At 44.9% G+C, this 16,282-nt stretch overlaps 1 protein-coding gene across 2 annotated transcripts; it reads right to left on the bottom strand.

The window, feature by feature from the left end:
• Nucleotides 1-232: 232 nt before the first annotated feature.
• On the bottom strand, nt 233-12,998 carry C9H19orf47 (chromosome 9 C19orf47 homolog). Of its 2 annotated transcripts, none has more exons than XM_044269108.1 (9): nt 12,885-12,998; nt 9,277-9,322; nt 9,104-9,191; nt 7,301-7,415; nt 4,729-4,804; nt 2,980-3,054; nt 1,516-1,665; nt 1,101-1,171; nt 233-1,015 (listed from the first exon to the last, which is right to left on the bottom strand). In XM_044269108.1, exons 2-9 carry the CDS (start codon nt 9,293-9,295, stop codon nt 464-466), a joined length of 1,146 nt encoding a protein of 381 aa, XP_044125043.1. In that variant the 5' UTR covers nt 9,296-9,322; nt 12,885-12,998; the 3' UTR covers nt 233-463. The 2 variants fall into 2 exon arrangements, with proteins under 2 accessions (XP_044125043.1, XP_044125042.1); XM_044269107.1 differs by having other exon boundaries at nt 2,920-3,054.
• Nucleotides 12,999-16,282: the final 3,284 nt, after the last annotated feature.

Genomic DNA, 16,282 nt, shown 5'->3' on the forward strand with positions numbered 1-16,282 from the left:
CAACATCCAGATATATCTCAGCTCGTCAGAATATGCAAAACACTCCGGGAAGGGGAGGCCGAGATGAGCAGAGATTACAGAGGGATCAGTTTAACAAGATGCAGAGGATCAGCAGAGAGTTTATATCAGGTGATCAGTATATAGGCCGGGTTCCCCCTCATTTGGTTCTGTAAGTGTAACGAGATTCCTCAGAACCTGACCAAGATGAAGACGAAAGATGCCAACGCGTTAATGTGTTCTAATAAAATATTTAATTATAAAAATTAATCACTGCAGCTATTACCCGGAAGTAATAAATACAGTGGCAGTGAGGCTCTACGGCTGTATTTCAACGCGGTGTAAAACAAGTCTGTGTATCCAAACACAAAACCCTGCAAGTTCTGGTGCGTTAACTGCAAGATGGCTGAACCGTGCATTCCAACTGGTAAAATGGGTTGCGGCTCCCCAAACAGTCAACTGGACTTCATAGGGATTTTCTCCCCAGTCTCTTAAAGACACTGACGTTTCCAGCGTTGTCCATCTGAGCACTGCTGTTGTCGCTGGAGCTGGTCACACGGGTGTTCCCTACAGTCCTCTTGATGGTGAACGACGGCTTGAATGCCACCACTTGCGGCTTACTGCTGCTCACTTTGCTGTCCTGAGCGATGACCTGCTGCTTCCCCAGACGCTGTGCCAAGGCAGCTGATGGCTTTTTTCTTTTCCTTTCCTCCTCTACGTTTATCCGTGGGGCAGTGCCCAACCTCTGTGCCAGGGTGACCTTTGACGTGGTTAGCTTAGCAGGAGCACTGGCAGGAGGTTTCAGAGCGAGTCTCTTGATGGTGGTGATTCGCGGCTTCTTCTCCGAACTTGTGGCTTTGGCTTTGATGGTGATCCCAGGGGTTAACTTCTCTCTGGGGACTGAAGCGCTCATTCTTTTAAGAACACCCACGTACTGCAAGACACTGCTGTCGTCATCACTGTCCGGAGATTTTTCTTCTACATGGGCATCCCCTAATCGACTAAAAACTCCTGTGGGCTGTAAGAGCAGAAAGCTGGAGAGATCAGTATGCAGCGGCCATAAACCATTACTGCACTCAGAGGCCAACATGCCCCTTACTCACCTTTGCACCCAATGTTGTATCCACTTTACTTTCTGCCCCCAGTCGGTCAAAGACGGACGTTCTGATCATACCTGTGTGAATTAATAAAAGAGGGTATATGTTAATTCTTACTCCATAATTGTATCACACACTGTATGACCACTCACGCTGCTCTGTGGACAATCTTGTAGAAGGGCCCCTGATAATATGTTAATCACACAGTGATAGGACCCCTAGTAATTAGATGTGAGGAAACCTGGCAGAGGTTTCCTGTTGAAATTAATGGGATTGTCTGGAGGACCTGCCCCGATTTACAAAAAACGAGACACTCTTGGTAATCATGCTCCACTTTGGCCAACATATGAGGATCCTGAACACGGGCTCCATCTATTAAATAAGGATTCCCTAATACGGTAAATTCCCTTTATCCACCCACCTTTTGCTGCTTGTTCCTCCAGGATCTTCCTCGTCCGCTCTGTGGTTCCCTTGGGCATATTAATTATGTACTTTCCCTCTATCTCAGCCGTCACCCTGCGCCGTTTCACTGGAACCTCAGCCTCGGAGTCATCTACTGGTGAAGACAATGCTATAACATGGGACACAGAGGGCATAAGAAATACATTAGACAGGTAATAAGCATTTTTATTTTACAAACCAGTCAGTATTAGAAATGAGCAAAATAATAATCCTGTGTGTCGACCACCATTTAAAACAATTTACTGTAAAAGTCCAATCCCTATCCAGACTGGGGGGTCCTCTGGCTGGTGAACAGGCACATTTGCTCATCTCTATTCCCATCACTGAACAATTTCTCTAATGTTCTTCATTAGAGGGTGGTCCATCATTTATCAGCACAGAGGACTGATCCTTCAGGCCCCTAGTAGTCTTGGCTGTAAAAATCTCAGAGGCTCACAGTTTTTTCTCAGGCAGTGGTTTACAAACTATGCTGTTGTGATATTACAACTCCCAGCATGTTCTGCAGCCACAGGATGAGCTTGAGGCAAAACGTGAGTCACATATGCCAAAACGCATAAGAGCACCAGTGTGTTGCTGATTTTATACAGGTTTATGGAGAACTAAAACAGCCATGTCAGGTCTGAATAGGTCTCCCGGGAAGGTAAATTTATCAAGCCCTACACTACAAAAAGGTGCAAATTAAAATGGTTAGCCAGTCAAGATTATTTACTCCAGATTTATCAACTTTAAAGTGGTTTACCCATCTCAACATTCGTGGCATGTATCTAGAATACACCACAAATGTCAGACAGATGAGAGTCCCACCCTCTGGGACCAACTCCTCTCTCCAGAACAGGCCCCCCGAAGTAAAGGAGAGCCCACACGGCATCCTCTCCATTCACTGCTGAGACTTCAGAAAAGTGCCCACAGAAGTGAATAGACAGCAACCCGAACAAGCATGGCTACCTCTCAATTCGCAGTTATTTTTGGAACTTCCATATCAGTGAGTGGAGGGTGGCCACACATGCACGGCAGCTCTCACTTCACTTTGGAGATAAGAGCGGGTCCCAGAAGAGTCAGAAAAATTGTAGAAATATTACTCAACTAAAGGGGTGGTGAAGAAAGTAGTGTGAAAACTCAAGAGAAGCGTTACACTTAAAGATACAGCATATTTATCAAACGTCAAATAGAAATTTGTCGCAAATTACTGTAATGCAGACTCCTGAAAAAAACTACTTTAGAATTCCCCTCATGACAACTTTTTCCCCCTTTGAATTCCGAACTAGATGATTTGTGGAGGTTTACTAAGCTAAATGACACCAAAATTCGGGTCATCACCAGCAAGAGCGGACAGGACCATTTAATACAGAGATAGAAGAAATACCGGCTTGAGATTTCTTCAGAGCCACTTTATTGGACACAGTCACAGAGATCTTAGACGTACTGGTCTCAGGCCTGCGGAGAGGTGGGGACGGGGGAGAATCCCGGCTGAGACTATTGGCAATCATTCTTGTGGCAGCTGGAAGGAAAAAAATAATACTATTTATGAAGGATCACACACTAAGTTAAAAAAAAATTCTCTATAATTTAGGATTTTCTCCAAAATAAAGCAAAAGTGAAAGGGATCACTCCATTCAGCTGAGCTAGTCCTACTAGGCATTGCACCTAGTGTAACAGTGAATTTCCTGGTGACTGATCCCCTTTACCCTTATTGCTGCCTGGACCATCTTCACATTTCAACACAATAAAACAAGAATTATAAAATAAAAGCCATACTATAACCCCATAGCATACTGTGAAAATGCCACCCAGGCCTTTACAATCATGGGCGCCTGCATGCAATTTTTGCGTCAAAGCGTTACGTATGCCATGCCTTATTAGTGGCTACAAGTCTGACTCAATCACAGCCATGTGCAAGGTCTCCTAAAGATAAAAGCAAAAGACGTGCAGGATTCATATAAAGGCCAGTTTATGCCTACGTGCACGAATCTTCACATAATCACAAATAGGCCAAAAATCATAGAGACCGGCAAACATGTCAGTCAACGTGCTGACAAATAGTCAGGTTAGGAACAGGGGTGATTATACAGTTATGTGCAACTGCTCATTAGCAATGCGCCGCACAGACCTATGAGAAGGAGCGACCGGCGGCCACAGCGCACGTGAGTATAATGCGCTGCTCTCTGCTCACTAACATACCATGGCAGCCAGGACTTCAGCAGCGTGACTCCTGGCTGCCATGGTAACCGATCGGAGCCCCAGCATTACACTGCTGGGGCTCCGATCGGAACTGCAAACTGCCACCAATGATGGGGGGAGGAGGGGGACCCTGTGGCCACTGCCACCAATGATTAATACTAGGGGGGGGGGGGGGGGGGTTGCGTTACCAGAGGGGGCAGATCAGAGGCTGGGGGGGGGCAGATGGAGAGAGAGTGGTTAATGGAGGCTGCAGGCACCACCTTGGCATGTATAAAGTTATTGGTTTAGAGAGGGATTAATGAAGGCACCTCCAAGGTGCTTTCATTAACCTCTTCAAACCAATAACTTTATACATGCCCATTGGGTTAGGAGGGGTTAATGGAAGCACCTTGGCATTAGGCATGTATAAAGTTATTAACCCCTTCAAACCAATAACTTTATACATGCCTAATGCCAAGGTGCTTCCATTAACCCCTCCAAACCCAATGGGCATGTATAAAGTTATTGGTTTGGAGGGGTTAATGGAAGCACCTTGGCATTAGGCATGTATAAAGTTATTAACCCCTTCAAACCAATCCCCCCACATGCCTAATTACGTACGTTATTTTAAGTAGCTTTTTCTTATTAGATTACTCGATGAACCGAGAAATATAATCGATAGAATACTCGATTACAAAAATATTCGTTTACTGCAGCCCTACCTCCAAGACATACGGTCCGCGAGTGGGCCATATGTCCCGGAGCAGCATTGATCGTGTGCATGGGAGTACACAACATTGTAATCTATGATGCCGTGTACTCCCGTGCGCACGATCATCGTGTGCAAAAGGTCTTACAATGAGTGCTGTGCCCCAAATATTGGACCTGGTGTCATATGGATACTGAACCCAGTAAAATTTAATAGCTAATATTGTGGACTTTAATATGGTCCCAAGATGTAGCTGTGGAAAGTGTTGAAAAAGTGAAATACCATGTGGGTGAAAAGAGTACTTACGGCTGTTTGCGTTTCTCCTCAGTTCACTCTGCATACTCGTCTGGCTGGGCACCTCTGTCAGGGCGTTACATATATCCTAACCGAGAGAGAATCACACTCATTAATATAACAATGGACAGCACTCGCCAGAGAAGTGGAAGAAGTCACTAGCTATAAGTCAACGAGCAGGTTAATACTGCCCATATATACAATCCAAAGCAAAAAACAAAAAGCCATCCCAGGCCACACACTATCAAAGGAGAAAAACCGAGTGACGTACTTCATCCAGTAATGACATGTTAAGGCCAGACTCAACCAGAAAACGCTTGAAACATCACATTACTGGTCAAAATACATCACTTAATTTTCCTCTTTGATAAACTTGTTGCCCACCAGCTACGGCAAAAAAGGGGAAGGGGTGGGCTGCTTTAGCGGCTCATATCTCTGGATTGGTAGCAGCTAGAGACATGGGCCTGGTCTTGATTGAAAGTTGGCATTCCAATCTGTCACTTTAACTCCCCCCCCCAAAAAACAAAGAAATGTTTTAAAAAAAAATTGTTAAAAAAGTCATACACACTTCAAAATGGTATCACTGAAAAGTGCAAATCGCCCTGCAAAAAGTAAGCCCTCATATAGCTCCATACGCACAACTACAAAAATGTATAGGGGTATGATGATAAAAAAAAAAATAATTTTTTGTCAAGGTTTATAAAAAAAAAAAAAAAAAAAAAAAAAAAAAAAATCAGTACTAAAATGCAAGAAAAGCTATATAAGTGTGTTACTATTGTAATCGTACTGACCTGGAGAATGAAGGTAACATTCTCCAGGTAACATTCTGAACACCGTAAAAAACAAAAACAAAACTGTACTTTATTAAAAATAAAAAAACTGTAGCAGAATTTAGGTTTTTTTTCCAATCCACCCCATTTGGAATTTTTTCCCCACTTTCCCCGTACAGTGTATGCAACTGTAAATGGTGCCATTTAGGGTTGCGCCGGATATCGAGCTTTCGATAGCCAATCAATACTTTTGCACCCGGATGGATCCAATCACAGGATTTGCTATTTTCCAATATTAGGCTGCCTAGTATCTCTAGGAGAACATGGCGTGCACCATGTTCTCATAAGCCGACACTCCCCACTGTGACTGGGCTGCCACTGCCACCAATGAAAAGATTTAGGGGAGGGGGATGTGAGACTGCTGCTAGCTACCAATGAAAATAGCACTGAACTAGGGCTGAAACGATTACTCGATTAAATCGAGTAATTCGACACAAAAAAATCCTGGGTGCAAATTTTTTGCATCGAAGATTCGTTTGTGTCATGTGACCACGGAGCGGGAGTGAAGCGCTTGCCATTACTCCCGCTCCGTGGTCTCCCGCGGCGCTTTGAATACTTACCTTTCCAGCAGGCGGCCTCCGGACACTCCACAGTACGTCCATGGTCCCGCGCTGGTGTGACCTCATGACGCACGCCGTGACCTGACGCATTGTGTGACGTCAGGAGCAGAGCAGCGCAGAACGGTGGAGTGTCGGCAGCGCCCCTGCTGGAAAGGTAAGTTGGTGAAACCGAGGGGGTGGGGGCGCAACTAAGGCCAGGCGCCTGGAGTGCACAGCGTCATAGAAACCAGTGACGCTGTGCAATCCGGGTGTCAGGAGGAGCATGACACAATGGGGGCAGAGCTGATGGCACAATGGGGGATAGTGGAGCTGATGCACTTGGGCTGATCGCACAATGGGGAACAAAGGGTGTTGGGGACTAATGGCAGGGGGTCTGAGTTTTTATAAAGGAAAACAGTATTATTTTTTCTTATTAGATTACTCGATTAATCGTAAAAAATAATCGATAGAATACTCGATTACTAAAATAATCGTTTACTGCAGCCCTACACTGAACCCCGTCAACTAACCCCTCACCTCAGGTTAATTGACGCGGTTCAGTGGGATCCCTATCTTTGAGGCCAGGTGCCTGCAATCACCGCATACATTTGCATTAAAGTGTTAATTATATTCTTTGGTGGCGCAGTGGCAAACAGCCCCACCTTCAGTGTTATACTCATTGGTGGCAAATAGCACACTGCAGCAGGGACAGTGTAAAATAGATCTCTATTAGGGTGAATGGGACAAGGGTTCTTGTTAAGAGCTAATAGTTGAAGTAAAAAAATAAAAAAAAACACCCAGTTTTCCAATTTTTACGTACAAAATAATAATAATAATAAAATAAAAAAGTCAAAAGTATTAAGATATATATATTAAAAAAAAAAAAAAATCCTAAGTGGTGAACGCATAACAGAAATCGTGTAGTATCGAGTATCGCAATACTTTTTTACGGTATCAAAATTATGGTATTGTGGCAAACCTAGTGCCATTATAAATTACAACTTGTCCTGCAAAAAATAAAAATTAAATAAGCCCTCATAAGAAGTTATAACAAAGTTATGACTCAGGGGATTGAAAAAAGAAAATGCAAAAAAAAAAAAAAAAAAAAAAAAAAAAAAAACATCGCCCAATGATTGACAGGTGCATGATCGGGATGCTATAGGCCACGGGATATAAATAAGTTAATAGCACACCTCCATATATCATTCCACATACCTGTCTGTGGACAATTTTGGCATGTTTCAGTATGGCGATGACATCTCCGACTGCTGTTATGCCCAGTTCATTGATGATCTCCTTGGTCAGATCCATCAGCATGGTCTTCTGGATCCTGGATAGAACAAGTTAACAGAAACTGGTCAGAATTAGGCAACTCCTCACTTAGTCACTGCACATTATACAGTATACATCAATAGCCTTGGTCACGGAGCCCTGCAGCACGGACCTCCTTTTCTGTGCTGCACACCACCCATCAAAATCAGGAACGCTGGATGGAGTCTGCTCTCTAGATACATAATGCATCATGCAGAGTCTACGCTTTTAAATACCTAATGATCGGTAGAAGTAAAGGGGCAAAAGTGCCCCCGATCTGCACTCTCCACCGGTTGTATCATTTACATTGTCTGTATGCAGCTGAAAAATGCACATAAGAGCCGGAATGGCACAAAATGCTGTGATCGGTGGAGATCTCAGCACCCACTGCCACCAATGAGAGGAGAGAGGCTGTGGCCACTGCGCCACCAATGAAGATAACTGACGTTTAATACAAACACAGGGGGCGGGTTCCGGCGGCAGCAACATATAGCCAGCACCCAACCTCTGACAGGGCGCTGCAGAACGGAACAGCTGGCCCCTAATAGAACAGTCCTATCCTTGTCCGTAATGCGGACAATAATAGGACATGTTCTATTTTTTTTTGGGTGCGGACTGATCACGGACTTGTTCAAGTTGAATGGGTCTCAATCCGTCCCGACTGCCGCACGGACATTGCCCGTGCATCGGGGAGCGCAAATTGCGGTCCCCAATGCACTGAACGGCTGCACTACGGCAGTGTGCATGAGGGTGAATAGGACAAGGGATTAAAAGATCCCAGGTTCTAGCCCTCAAGGGGAAAAAATAGTTAAAAACTGAAAAACAAAATAACACCAAAATATTAGGTATTATTAGGTTATATTAATTACCCCATTTCCCAATTTTACATATAAAATATATAAACAATAAATAAACATATTGCCACGTCAGAAAAAGCCCAAACTATTAAAATATATCTCCAATGGGGTGAACGCTATAACAGAAAAAAAAAAAACCGTGTGATTCGCAATTTTTTTGTCATCTTGTCCCCCCCCCCAAAAAATAGGATTAAACTGTTTGATTATGGGCCGAACGTTCCATAGCATGCAGAATGCACGTGGCTTTTTTGGCGTGGTATCGAATATCGCAATACTTTTTTGTGGCTTCGAAATCGAATCAAAATTTTGGTATCATGACAACCCTAATTCTGCAGCACTTTACAGACATTACCATCACACTGTGCTCACAGTAGGTCTTTGGAGTGCGGGAGGAAACCCACGCAAACATTGATGTTGCTCATGGTCGGATAAGCACTGAGCCACCGTGCTGCCCAGCAGAGAAAACTGCAATGCCCGGTGAGTCACATTTAAAAATAAACTATAGATGTCACGTTACCATCACACTGCAGTGGACACCAATGGTAAATGTTGCACGTCCCGTATGTTTTCTTATGGTCACAACAGCTGCATAACTTAGGATGATGGCCTCAATGAGCTTGTGCTCACAGGGGGTTAGTACACTGTGTATCCAGCTGGACCGACACTTGCACCTATAAGCAATATCGAGAGGCTCTAATACAGAGGATTCCAGCGATTTCCCAGAAACGGTGATCTATATAGATGATGGGCCTCATGAGACTATAAGCACACAATAGGAGATCTGCAGGAGCAGCTGCCGGCCCCTGTCCCATGCTGGGTGGTGTTTGCTTTTATGCCCTCGCCTTCTCACCTGTTGTCCACAAACGTCACAGCGTAGTTGACAGCTGGACCCGCGGGGATCCCGGCTTCTTTGAAGAAGCTGATCCACTCAGACGTGGCTGAAAAGAGAAAGGATGACTTTAAATGTAACCCAGCGCACTCGACGTAAGGAAAGGAAGAGTAAAATACACAAAAACATCTTACCCAATGTTACAGACACCATGGTGGGAGCCTGAGAGACGACCGACAGCTGCAAGGAAATCACACAGGATTATTCTCTACCAGGGAGCGTGCATCTCGGAGACAGCAGAAGAAATCAAAACCAGTTCAGTAACTTCCTATGTGTCCAGATCAGAGAGGACGCGGCCGGTGGGGCGAGAGGGCTCCCAACACACTCACTGGGAAGCAGCTGGGAGCCACAAATAGCTCCTGACTAAACACAAGGCCTGCGCTCTATTTATGGCCAGGACTGTCCGGGGCCGTCACATCCACCGCCTGCACAGATAACAGAGGTGGGCTTACACACAATGCAGAAAACAGGACCTCTATCTTACATAAATATTAAAAAATATAACACTGGGCAGCACTGCCGACGAGGTAGGGAAATGGAGTGCCAGCGGCTGTAGAAGCGATCCACCAAATATATAAGAAAGAAAATACCACGGCACTTCCAACAAAAACGTGCAGATTTTATTTCACCAGATGCTACGTTTCGGTCCTCTCAACGGAACCTCAAATTTTAATGATCTCAAATTTCATAGCCTGTAACCAGACTCCCAGGAACATGGAGCAGGGCGAGAATGAGGGAAGCTTGTCCCAAGAGAAGTGCACGGCCCCGGGAGACAATCAGATTCCAGCCGTCATGTCCCCTTTGCAAAATAGCAACCATTTTTTTGTTGTTGTTTTTGCACTACGGCCCTTGCCAGAAACATCACCTCTACCCACTGGATAAATAATACCTGTTAGATCAGGGGCCCCCGACTGTGTTGAAAAGGGGTCTACATGGAGTGGTGATCAAGCATGTGATCTCTATGGGAGATACGGACACGGCTAAGACTGGGAACAGATACTTTGGGCAGGAATATTCCTTTAATAGAAGAATGCATTGCATGGACACTTCCCGCCATGCTGACATTTTTCCTGAGACATAGAAAACATCTGGTTCCGTATATTTACTAAAAATGATCCGCTGGGCGCCATGGCTGCATGACGCCACATAATTCAGTGCCCATAGATCTATGCGTGTACAGCAGTGCTCCCCAACTAGTCGCCCTCGGCCCCCAACTGTGGCTCTTGTCTGCAGCGCTTACAAAAACATATGCAATCGGTTAGATCTGTGATCGGCTTTTACCTTTAAATACCAAACCTGGCCGTGCACATTAGATAACCGTCAGCCGAACCCACCCATTTGTGGGGGAGCAGACGAACATCTCACATGTACGGTGATCTCCAGACCTGTGGACCGCTGAGCGTCGGAGACATCGCGAGCCCCCAGTCTACCTGCTGGTGCACTATACTTTAATCCAGCTGCTGCAAAACTACAACCCTCAGCATGGCTTGGCAGCCTTCAACTGCATGCCAGCATCTTGTTTAGTGTCCTGATGCCCCAAATACTGCATGTGTAAGGCGGGGTTCACATCACTGTTTAGCTGTCCGTTCTTCAGAACAGGGGACATCAAAAAAAGACCCGTTATTTCAAGCATTAGTTACGATCAGTTTGTGTCACCTCTGATGAAGGTGACAAAAACGGATGCTCAACATAAGGGATCCATTTTTTTTATCTCTTTTTCTGATGAAAGAGCGGAAAGGCTAAACGGTGATGCGAACTCAGCCTTAGGCTTTATGCCTCATTCACATACGTGTGCTGTCCGTGTTCTCCACGGACAGCACATGTACCCATTAATTTTAATGTGTGTATTCACACATCTGTGTTTTAGGCCTCGTTCACAAACGTTTCTCCTTTATGTTCTCCGACTCCGTTAAGGAGCAGGAGAACGGATTCTGCAGATTACTGAGCGTAACGGAGCCTAAAGACCCCATAGACTATAATAGGGTCCGTTCGGTGTCCGCTCAGGACATGATTTTTGAGCGGAGACGAAAGTCCTGCATGTAATCTGCCTCATGTGCAGGGGGCCTTATGGTGCCGCCCGTACTCCTGCTTAGCTTTTCTTTTCATCTATAATATTCGTCCTACAGCTTGTGTGCTCGGTGCCGCAGCGTTCTCCAGCACAGGGATGCCGTGGCAGGTCACAGAGGCGGCCAGACTTCAACTCTGGACAGCAGAAGCCAAAATCTGCCAGGAGGGAGTCCCGACTATTCACGTGCTGTGTACACATCACACTCCATGACAGGAATGCCCGGGGAGACTCCAGCGCCGGACACTAGGATAACGGAAAGTGATCCACAAGATGAAAACTGTGCACAGCAGCAAATAGATCACATCACATACACACAAAGGGGCCGTCGGTTTAGACACCCGTCCCTAAGCTGGCGGTGGATGCGCCGGAGTTATGTATAGGCGCCACCCTCTTCATAACTTCACCGCTCCTTCCAAAAGGTAAGACATCTTCCTTGCTGTCTTACATTTAGACCATTTTCGACACCTAAAACAGCAGCAGAAAATGAATGACCACATGCATTGTTTTTACACCTGCCAGATTCTACCACACTATAGCGTGTGACAGAATCTGCGCCAGATTATACACCATAAAGATGGAGTATATAAGGTCATAAATGACCCCCAAAATGCAGAAATGCTTAGCTCTGTATGTCTGCACCCCGCCACATGGATGTATACATGAAGAGTGCTTCCTGCTCAACATAAACCACCGATACACAGGCAGCAGCCTCATCTTCTGACCGCGCAGGTTTATGTCTAGACAGGCAGATAAGCGGCTGTGGCCATATCTGGTAACGCTTAGCTTCATAGGAACGAAGGATCGGGCGTATTTAAATACCTCATTATCGGATCTTTGTTTCCCATATGAGACATCGGGCTGCAGTCATTGCGCACACACACACACATTATATATATATATATATATGCCAGCTGGCCTTTTCCCCACATATACCAGAACTAAGCCTGCCTTCCTGCAGGCGGGGATATACAGACCCCCCCCCCCCCCCCCCCACAGTTTTTTGGTTGGTCAAAGAGGGACGCTGTGTGAAAGATCCATTTTTCCTGCATATCTATACCTTGAATCAATTTATTTTACATAATTTTTGCGCTATCTAAATTTAGAAATTTCTAACATCCAATTTCTATTAACCAATGAAATAATATAGAAGAGATGCTCTAATATACAAAGCCCCTTCTGGATCAATAATGCAAAGCTATACCTCACATCAAAAAGAGGGACATTTAATGGGTAAAGAGGGACTTGGGTCAAAAGTAAGGACTGTCCCCCCTGGGAGTCGGACGCGTCTACAGTTTGGGCTACACGGTGACATTTGATGAGTGATCGTCAGCTGCACATCATGGACTTTGCTGCAGAACCTTTGCCATTCCCTGTTCTAAGATGGAAGCATTGAAACAAAGGAGAGTGAAAAGTCACTTTGCATCAAAGTTGCAGCCTGGCGCAGAATTAAAGGGGTTGTCCATAGTTGTATCAAACCCTCTAAGGAGAGGCGCTCCTTGTCCTATAGCAGGGGGTTATAAGCTGAGAGCTATTCCTCCAGTGATGCTCCCTACCAGCCATGTCACACCAGCTGCCAGCTCAGAGACGGACACTACAATGACACCACCGTGCAGGGCGCCCTCCGCCCACACCTGCCATATCTATCTCCACAGCAGATACGGCCACAACTCTCACCTCTGCCCTCTCCTGAGCCTCCTCTGCCCCTCTCTCCCCGTCCCGGGACCTTCTTCCTGTGTGTACGCGCCCGGATTCTACGTCATCCACTCCCCCCAGCCAACCAAGTCGGCGCTCCCCTCACACGGGACACGCTGATTGGTACAGCTGGGCACGTGACCGCCTATTTTTAGCCCAACGTCTGTTGGGAATGGTAGTTCTCGTGTCAGTTTTGTGCGAGGCGCTGTTTACGTGCTGACGTCACGCACTGCGTGGGGAATTCCTGGTAAAGGCGGGCTGAAAACGAGTTCGGGCGCCATTTTTTTATTTTTTTTCCCCCTTCTCATAATATTAATTTAAACCTTCCGTCCATACAGTGTACCTACTTGTTGCATGGATGTGCATGTTGGGAGTTGTAGTTGTCAAGTTATTATTTTTATTTAATTTTATGGCCATTTATTGTGCTAATGTGATCACCTATATATCACATACTATAATTTCTCTCAGTTACGTCTTATAATTGTATTTTTTACGCAACATGTGCATGTGATTTTTCAATTAAAATGGCATGCAATATATTTTATTTTTTGCTCCATCTTTAGTGATATAGCGCCAGTGTCTACCGCGTCACCTTAAAACATGAATAGGGTACGTGTAAAGAGAGAATCAGACAGTAACTAATCAAAACCTCAAGCTGTAGGAGAGTGCGCGAAAAGGCTGCCTAAAAAGTGGCGCAATTTGCTGCATCTAGGGTTTCTGCATTAAAGGGAGGGGCCCAAGTTACTCCATTTTACTGGCATAAAAGTGAGTCTCAAAGTAAGCCAAGTATTATTTATTATTTTTTTATTTTTTTTTAAATATAAGTTCAGCGTACAAGGTGTCAGTAATGGCGCCACACACAGTTGGAGCGCATGGAGGGATGCTTTATGGGAGAAAGAAGCCCTCTGTGATGTGCGGTAGATTTGCCGCCTTCTCCAGGAGTCAACATTTCTCCGAACTATCAGGGAGACTTGGTAAGTAAGCGAAAGGCTGAGTTCACACCTCAGTTATTTCCATCAGTTAGGCATCATGCACAGAAACGTATTTTCTTTCCATGTCCATTCCGTTTATTTTGCGGACTGTATGCGGAACTATTTATTTCAACGGGTCCGCAAAAAAAACGGAAGTTAATCCGTGTGCATTGCGTTTCCGTTCCGCAAAAAAATAGAACTTGTCCTTTTATTGTCCGCATTACAGACAAGGATAGGATTGTTCTATTAGGGGCCAGCTGTTCCGTTCCGCAAAATACAGAATGCACACGGACGTCATCCGTATTTTTTGCGGACCGCAAAATACATACGGTCGTGTGCATGAGGCCTTATTGTGAGGCAAAGACACGGAACAGGAGAAGATCTTTCCCTTATACCTGATCTCTAGTAGGATTCACTATAGGTTTTGGCTCACAAAAACTGATGGAAATAACTAAAGTGTGAACTCAGTCTTAGGCCTGATGCACACGACTGTATGTATTTTGCGGTCCGCAAAAAATACAGATGACGTCCGTGTGCATTCTGTATTTTACGGAACAGCTGGCCCCTAATAGAACAGTCCTATCCTTGTCCGTAATGCGGAGAATAAAAGGACAAGTTCTATATTTTTGCGAAACGGAATGCACACGGATTAACTTTCAATTCTTTTGCGGAAAAATTGAAATTAATTGTTCCGTATACGGTCCGCAAAAAAACGGAACGGACATAGAAAGAAAATGGTCGTGTGCATGAGGCCTTAGGCCTCATGCACACGGCTGTTGCCCGGCCATGCCTGTATTGTGGTCTGCAATATGCGTGCACCGGCCGTGTGCACCGTGCATCACTGATGTGACCCATTCACTTGAAGGTCAGTGCGGAACAAAGTCACTGAAGCACTACGAAGTACTTCCGCACCGCAAAAAAATAGTGCATGCGCTACTTTTTAGTGGTGCGGACGGACCCATCCAAGTCGAATGGGTCTGGATCCGTCTGCAGAATCCCCACGGATGTTGCCCGTGTGTTGGGGACTGCAAATTGCGGTCCCCAGTGCACTGAAGGCGAAGGTGCATAAGGCCCTAGGCTGCAAACGATTCTGTGTAGTCCGGGAAACACTGCCCGTGTGTTGGGCGCATCTCCCAGACTGACGTATAATGAAGGCCCTGCTTGCAAGAGCTTAAAGGCTATGTACACCTTCAAAGAGAATTATTATTATTTTTTTATAATTGCATTTTACTCATTTTGGGCTATAAATAATTTCTTCATGATTTTTAGCTCAAAATGAGTACACATGCAATAATAAAAAAAAATTGCCCCCAAAGGTGCACATAGCCTTTAAAATCTGTGAGGAAATATCAGGAAAAGGTAAAAACAATGGGGCACATTTACTAAGGGGCTTGTGACTATTTTAGGCATAACATAGTCACAAGTCACTTTTTTTTTATTTTTAACCTGGCCATGCAGCAATATTTAGTCGCACGGCCGGTTTTACATCACGTCCACCAGTTGAGCAGGCTGGGGCCAGGACTCCAGCCCCGGCAAATTTACTAATATTTAGGCCTGAACACAACCGTATTGTTTTGCGGTCTATTTTAAACTGATCCGTTTTTTTGTTTTAGTGGTGTTTCAGTTTTTGTTCTGTTTTGCCGTTTAATTTTTCAGTTTGGTTTCCTTTTGTGATCCGTTTTTTTTGCAGATTGGAAACGGAAGCATACAATAATGTTTAAAACAGTAAGTACATAAAAAAATTGGGCCGGGAATAAACGTTTCAATAGATTGTTCCGCAAAAACAATACGGAAGACAAACGGATGCATTCTGTTTTTTTTGTGGACCCATTGACTTGAATGGAGCCACGGAACGTGATTTGCGGCCAATGGGACATGTATGTTTGAACGGAAATATGGAAGACATGAGGAGTACATTCCGTTTTTTTTTTTTTTTTTGCGGATCCATTGAAATGAATGGTCCTGTATGCGGAACGGAAAAAAAAACTTTTGTGCAGGAGGCCTTGCTCCTGGAAATAGAGGCTGGTGTAGTTTTTACACCAGGCGCAAGGACTGCTACACATGCGCCAAATTTATAACAAGGCGCACGCCTCTGCATGAATTAGATGGCAGTGCAGAGGGGGGAACTAAGACCAGCCTAAAAAGCCAGTCTTGGTAAATATGCCCCCATGCCTCTGTTGTGTACAGTGGTCCAGACATCTTATGTGAGTACATATAGGGCTGTATGAGCCACCAGCCAATATATGGAGAACTTCATGGGGTGTGGTGGACACTGTTTGATGAAGGGAGGTGAATGGAGAAGAGTTAGGGCTCATTCACACAAACGTTTTTTTGCGTTTTGTATACGGGCTGTTTTTGCATTCCATATACGGTCCGTATATGGAACCATTAATTTCAATGAGTTTGCAA

Source organism: Bufo gargarizans, chromosome 9 (genome assembly GCF_014858855.1).
Source record: "Bufo gargarizans isolate SCDJY-AF-19 chromosome 9, ASM1485885v1, whole genome shotgun sequence".
In the NCBI taxonomy this organism is placed as follows: Eukaryota; Metazoa; Chordata; class Amphibia; order Anura; family Bufonidae; genus Bufo; species Bufo gargarizans.

Bases quoted from the DNA above. Each gene is read 5' to 3' on its own strand.
- C9H19orf47 (XM_044269107.1), bottom strand. The intron at 4,805-7,300 runs GTATGTGGAATG...TCTCTCGGTTAG, and splicing joins CCAAAATTGTCCACAGACAG to GATATATGTAACGCCCTGAC. The intron at 1,666-2,919 runs GTATTTCTTCTA...CCCATGTTATAG, and splicing joins TCTGAAGAAATCTCAAGCCG to CATTGTCTTCACCAGTAGAT.